Raw genomic sequence first — 6,192 nt, 5'->3', positions numbered from 1 at the left:
CTGGAACCAACTTCCAAGGGAAGTGGTGCTGGCTCCTACCCTGGGGATCTTTAAGAGGCGGCTTGATGCCTACCTGGCTGGACTCATTTGAGTCCAGTTTTTCTCCCGCCCAGGCGGGGGGTCGGACTTGAAGATCTACAAGGTCCCTTCTGACCTGACTTCTATGATTCTATGATAAAGTGAGGAATCCGAGCTCACCAAATAAAATAAAAGCATAGTTTAGGAACAGGACTCTGGTGTTCCCAATTTCCAACCCAGTGAGAGCTTTTCCTCTGGGTGATGCCTGGACTTCATTTTGACGTGCGCTGAAACCCACAGGCACTCTGTCACTGGAGGAGGAAATCAGTACTTCCATTCCAGTGCCTACTTCCTGCTATGGCACCATCACCCTCTCCCCTTCTGTTCTTTCATTGCACCATGTTCATCTGATACAAGTCACTGTGCTGAAGGAGTCTCTCAACCATTAGCAATAGCTGTGATTATTCCCTCTTAGGCACCATGATCTGAGCAGAGTTCATAAGCTTTTCCATTTTTTAAACAAATGACACTGCAGATCATCCTTACTCTGCTTCTCTATTCCAGGTAACTTTTTACTTTAAACCAGTGGTTTTTCACCAGTGGTCCGTGGACCCCTGGGAGTCTGCAGACTACGTCAAATGATGATGATGCTCAATCAGAAGCATCTGAATAGCCACGCTTACAATTCAAAAGGATCCGCACCTCCATTTGAAATTTCCAAAGGGGTCTGGCATCTCAATACAAAATTTTTTAGGGGTCTGGCAAATTGGAAAAAAAAAAAAAAAAAGAGGTTAAAACCACTGCTTTAAACTTTCTATTTCCAATCATTGATTAGGGCCTACAACAGATATACAGATCAGTATCTTGTTCTATACAGGCGATATGCCTTTGGAGATGTAGTCACACTGTACTGGCAGAGGCTCCAGGATAAAAAGGCAGATTTCAATAGGTGTTGTACATGCCCATGCAACTCTGTAGGCCATCCCATGAATGAGCTACTTCTTCTAGTATTTTTCCTTCTGGATTGTCAACCCCATTACATAACTCTCCCACTGAATAAGGATTATATCAGACTATGCATTAGAGAGGTTTTAAGAATAGTGAGGTAAGGAAAAAAAGCTATGAAAGAAAATGATTATTTCTAGAAGTTACTAATGGCATTTCCAGTATTACGGCATGAAGCAGAGGGAAGGGGAGCATCTGTGCAGTGCACTGTGCGCAGCCTGTACAGCATAGTGCCCCCAGCTCAGAAGTTGGATAGCCCTGCATTAAAAGACAACATTTACATTTTAATTAGATGAATGCCAAAATTTGCAGAGCAAAAGGGGACCGAGTTTTTTTAAAGTGATACAAATTGAAAGAATCTTAAACAGAAAGATTATTTTATTAGTCATGATAACACGATACAAGATAACAAGTCTCAAGAGGTCTTCAAAAACTCAACACCCACCCCACCATTTCGAAGTTACTGTAAGGTTTAAATAAGGCTACAAATGTTTGAAATGCAAAGTTTGTACAATGCTTGCATACTATTACTTTATGAGCTGAATTATCTGCATTCAGGGCTTAATAAAATGTAAACAAGGTGATGAACAAGCTGGGTTACTTGCAGAAGCTAGAGGCAAACTTAGCTTATTACCATCTCCTTTGGCAATATTTCAAAGTTTACTGTGATGTTTTCACAAATATTTATACAACAGAAAAAAAACCTCACCAACTGTTCACTAGGGCAATTGTAAACTCAGTAGAATTCTTACTATTCAAAACAGGACATCTCCTAAATATTTCAAAACTAACGTAGTCACTCTGAGAATTGCTTCCTTTGTACTAGATAAAATAACGTGGAACCAAATCATACCCTTACATCAAGACAAAGCTGTGGAGAAACCCACACTGATCAAATATAAAGATATAAACTAATAGATAATTCAGACTGTTTCATAAATGAACTCGAGAGACAGAAAGCAAGGATTATGCATTTTCAAGCAGTAGAAGGACTGGTGGTCCAAGCACAGCCAAGTGTTATGAGACCTGGGTTCTACCCCTAATTCTGCCACAGACTGCCTGTGTAACCTTGGACAAGTCACCTCTATGACTCAGTTTCCTAATCTGTAAAATGGAAATAATCCTGACCTTCCATTTCCAAAGAGTGATAGATCATCTTTATGTTAAAAAGTGCTGTACCAGTGCAAAGTATTACTGGTTCTCTCGCATTTGAGAAGTTAAGATATTTAGATTTAACTCCTTAAGAAGGTATCTAGATTAAAGAAATTCTCCTCTACTTCCACCAAGGTCTACAGAGAAAATTAGCCCTCAGATGCATGTTCACAGCTTTTACTGAACTCAGCAAGAGCTAGTACAGATAGGCTTATGGCCAAGCAATGTTGCTCCCTTGCTCCTTATGCTGAAATATGGGAAACAATTTCTTTTCCCGCTAAGAAAACCTTTCAGTTTATCTCCAAACATGTACTGGGACAGCTTTCTTGAAAAGAAGTGGAACTTTATGGTGACAATTAACAGATCTACCATACCAGCTTTGGTTTAAATAACTTGATTTTTGTGATTTTTTTCTATTTTCTTAAATGTAAAGAGTTAGATGTGCAACACAGTAATCTTCTGACTTCCAAAGAAAGTTTTACACATTAATTTTTTAATCTCAGATTCTGGCACTATATAAAAACAGAAGCCAATTTTTATAAGAGGAAAAGTGAACTTTAAGTAGCAATAGGTAACATACAGAAATTTCCTATTTCTGTTACTGCACAAGTTAACGTTGCTAAAACACAGACCACTAAATAGGCTGGACCATGCAAGTATGCCAGAAGTGTAGGCAGGGATAGTGTGTGGTATGTTTTCTCCACATCTCAAACCAACAAAGAATGCTATACAAATAATACAGAAGGCTGACAATCTGGATATAACAAGTATTTGAGTCATTTCATACCTTCTGAACAGTAACTTATATACACTGAGAATTGTTGTTAGTGAAAGTGTGAAACTAAAACAACAGGACTATACTAACTGGTCTTGGGAGTAGTATGAACTTGCGAGTAACTCTTTTCTTATTGATCATACTAAACTGTTCGAAGTAAATAGTAGTACAAACATGATTGATTAAGGCAACAAGCTTTACTCATAATTTCTAGGAGTGAAACAAACTGGTGGGCACCTTGATGCAAACAAAGCATTGTGATGCACAGTTTGTCTTACCTCCTACAGATTGGTTGCAATGCTTGTGAGAAGTCTTGTGCAGTATTGTCAAAAGTTTACATCTCTAAAAGTAGATGTACAGGAGCAAAGGCAATGCAAAGTTTTCCAAAGACTGAAGCAAGCTCTAAAGTTAAGATGGAAATTCAATCTCTGTTGATTGACCCCTTGATTTATGTGCAGAGACTATCAATAATGGTACCAATTTTTGAAACATAGGCGTTCTTTCTAATAAAGATAGTAAATACTATGCACTGGTACAATATCCAAGTATGATCAGGAACTTAATGTATCTTTATTTTATGGACTGGGAAACAGATGAAGAACGTAGCAACTTATCTAGATTCAGGAGTGAAGTCCAGCACAGAACCCATGAGTCTGGACTCTCATTTCCTTGCTTTTAAGCACTAAACCACTAGCTGAAAAGTTGGGTTGAATTTAATGATCCCAAACGCTCATTCATCTCTCACAGAAGCCTCAGAAAGTTGTGGTTATTCACATTACAAACACACTGGTGGCAAATGAAAGAGGAAAATTAAGGCTGGAAATAAATTTCACCTAAGTTAGAACGAAAATATTCAATAAACTAAAAGGGAAAAATTGATATCTGTACAGTTATTCTTCATGATAGTCAACCGACATAAGATTTCACATGAAATTTTGTTTTCACACTCAGATATTAAATACCTGCTATACATAAAAAGTAAAAATAAATTTGCATTTCAGAATGCATGTGCTGTAAGTTGTAGTAATTTTTTTAGGCAGCTGTTTCTTTAACAATTCAAAGGAATCACAGCACTGAAACTTCATGCTGCAACTTGGCTCTGGTGTACATGTTCACAGTAATATTCCATGTGTTTGAGTATATTTAGACAACACTTAATAGGAAATTAAACACCTGAATGCAAGTACTGTTCTAGGAACGAGAACAGCAAGAAGCATCAGCTTTATCAATACTGCCAACATAACGCATCTATATAAGCACATCAGCATACATCAAGTCAGGCAGACTTTGCGTTTAACATTTTTTCCATTTCACTAAAGCCATCTTGATCCACACATTTATTTAAAAGGAAGAGGAGTATCTGCTCATGTTTTTCAATCTGTGGAAGAAAGAGAAAGAATTAGTAATTAGGTTTCCGTATAAAAAGTGTTTGTTTTTTTTTAAACTTGCACTTAATACAACTCCAAATACTACAGAAGCATCCAAGGTCCTATGCCAATTTAGAAGATGTACAAATCACCTCTCCTTATTTGTCAGTGGTTTTATTCTGTTGCATGAAACAGAACTGCATTGAGTTTGACTAATCCTCAATTTTTAGGGGAATATACACACTCAAAAATGATTAAACAAGATGCTGAAATGAGTGGTGATGTCAGGAGGTCAACAGGCCAGACCAGTGGGCAATAAAGGTATCCCTGTCAATAAACGTCATCTGCCCCAACACAGGCCTGGGCCAGGACTACCTAACTCCAAGTAACTTCTGGAAACCCTCTGTTCCTCCTCCACCCCACCCCTTTCTACCTTGGCGGATTCAGACTTCTACACTCATCCATTCCTACTACCACAGTGGCTCCCAAACTTTTTTTGCTGCAACCCCAAATTGGCTATCAACAGGACTTCTTGACCCAGAGCCGCAGGGGCTGCTGGGAACAGAGTGTGGCAGCCCGGGGTAGCCACCATTGCCCCCTTTGTACACAGTGGCCCTGCCCCACCCACCACTCCCAGGCCACATGCAAGTGTGCGTGTGTGGGCCTGTCATGACCCTACTGAGGACACCACCCCCCTCCCTGCAACCCTGATTTGGGTCATGCCCCAAGGCTGGGAACCAATGTACTACTACCACACTGGAACTGAAGAAGTTCAGTTAAGAGACTGCATAGAAAGATTTCTCACTGCTACTGATCTAAATACTATTGGGAGAAAAGGACTGTAGTGGAAGATAGACGAGCAAGTTCAGTAACAAGAGAGCTTTCCCATGCATCAGATTTTAAAATTCCTAGCATCTGCACTCTTAGAGTTTCCCTAGCTTCTACAACAACTGCTTTTTATTAGAGAGACTCTTACTCCCTTATTTCTCAAGTTACCAAAGCAGTTGAGAATTTCTGAACACCAGTGCAGCTGGCCCTGCCTCTTGCAGAAAGTTCAAAATTCCTTGCAAATATGAAGGTTCCCCTACAACTGGAAAGCAGTATATATAGACGCTGTTGCATTAACGTAATATTGTTTATTAAATACCATACGTTTTCTTGTTAACCAGCAATGATCTTTGCTTTTCTGGGCAAATCTGGGCATCTGTCCAAGCACTTTTGGAAATCAATCTTTTTTGCAATTTAAACTTGAGCTCTTATTTCTACTGTTATTTGCAAAGCTGTCAAGAAACAGAGCTAAACTTGAAGAAAAACTGTTCAGAGTCATGGTTCTATAGCTTGCATGTGTAAAAATGCCCCAAAATGACCAGAAAAACTTTGGTCATCTATCTAAAGTACGTACCAAAATGTAATGCCTCATTTGTCATCCACCACCACTGAGAACAGGCTAGCTGCATCCTCTTTCTAACCTACCATTTAGGTAGTTGAAGGCTACTGTTAAATCCTTTCTCACTCTTCCCTTCTCCAGACTCAGTAAGCCCAGTTTCTCAGCCTCTCCTCATAAGTCATGTTCCCTAGACCTCTAACCATTTTCATTGCCCTCTGTTGGAATCTCTCCAATTTGTCCACATGCTTTCTGTAGTTAAGGGCCCGAAATTGGATACAATACTCCATTTATGGCTTCACTGGTGCCAAATAGAGGGGGAGAATTACTTCCCTTGATCTGCTAGTACTAATGCAGCCCAACATGCCATTATCCTGCTTGGCAACAAGGGTGCACTGTTGGCTCATATCCATCTTATTGTCCACTGTAAACCCCCCACTCCTTTTCTGCAGCCGGTGCATGGGATTGTTCCATCCTAAGTGCAGGACTTT

The 6,192-nt window shown here is 39.6% G+C and overlaps 1 protein-coding gene across 2 annotated transcripts in view; it reads right to left on the bottom strand.

Moving 5' to 3' along the window:
- Window positions 1-4,004: 4,004 nt before the first annotated feature.
- TDRD1 (tudor domain containing 1) overlaps window positions 4,005-6,192 on the bottom strand; it is an 85,399-nt gene continuing 83,211 nt past the window's right edge. For both annotated transcript variants that reach the window (XM_019502860.1, XM_019502861.1), the window contains exon 25: window positions 4,005-4,328. In XM_019502860.1, the coding sequence (XP_019358405.1) occupies window positions 4,227-4,328 (102 nt within the window). In that variant the 3' untranslated portion in view covers window positions 4,005-4,226. The remainder of the gene's footprint in view (window positions 4,329-6,192) is intronic.

The sequence above is a fragment of the Gavialis gangeticus genome, unplaced genomic scaffold (assembly GCF_001723915.1).
Source record: "Gavialis gangeticus isolate Ggan-Ray unplaced genomic scaffold, GavGan_comp1, whole genome shotgun sequence".
NCBI lineage: Eukaryota > Metazoa > Chordata > Crocodylia > Gavialidae > Gavialis > Gavialis gangeticus.
The sequence above is the reverse complement of the archived record's forward strand: the minus strand, read 5'-3'. Positions and strand labels throughout refer to the sequence as shown.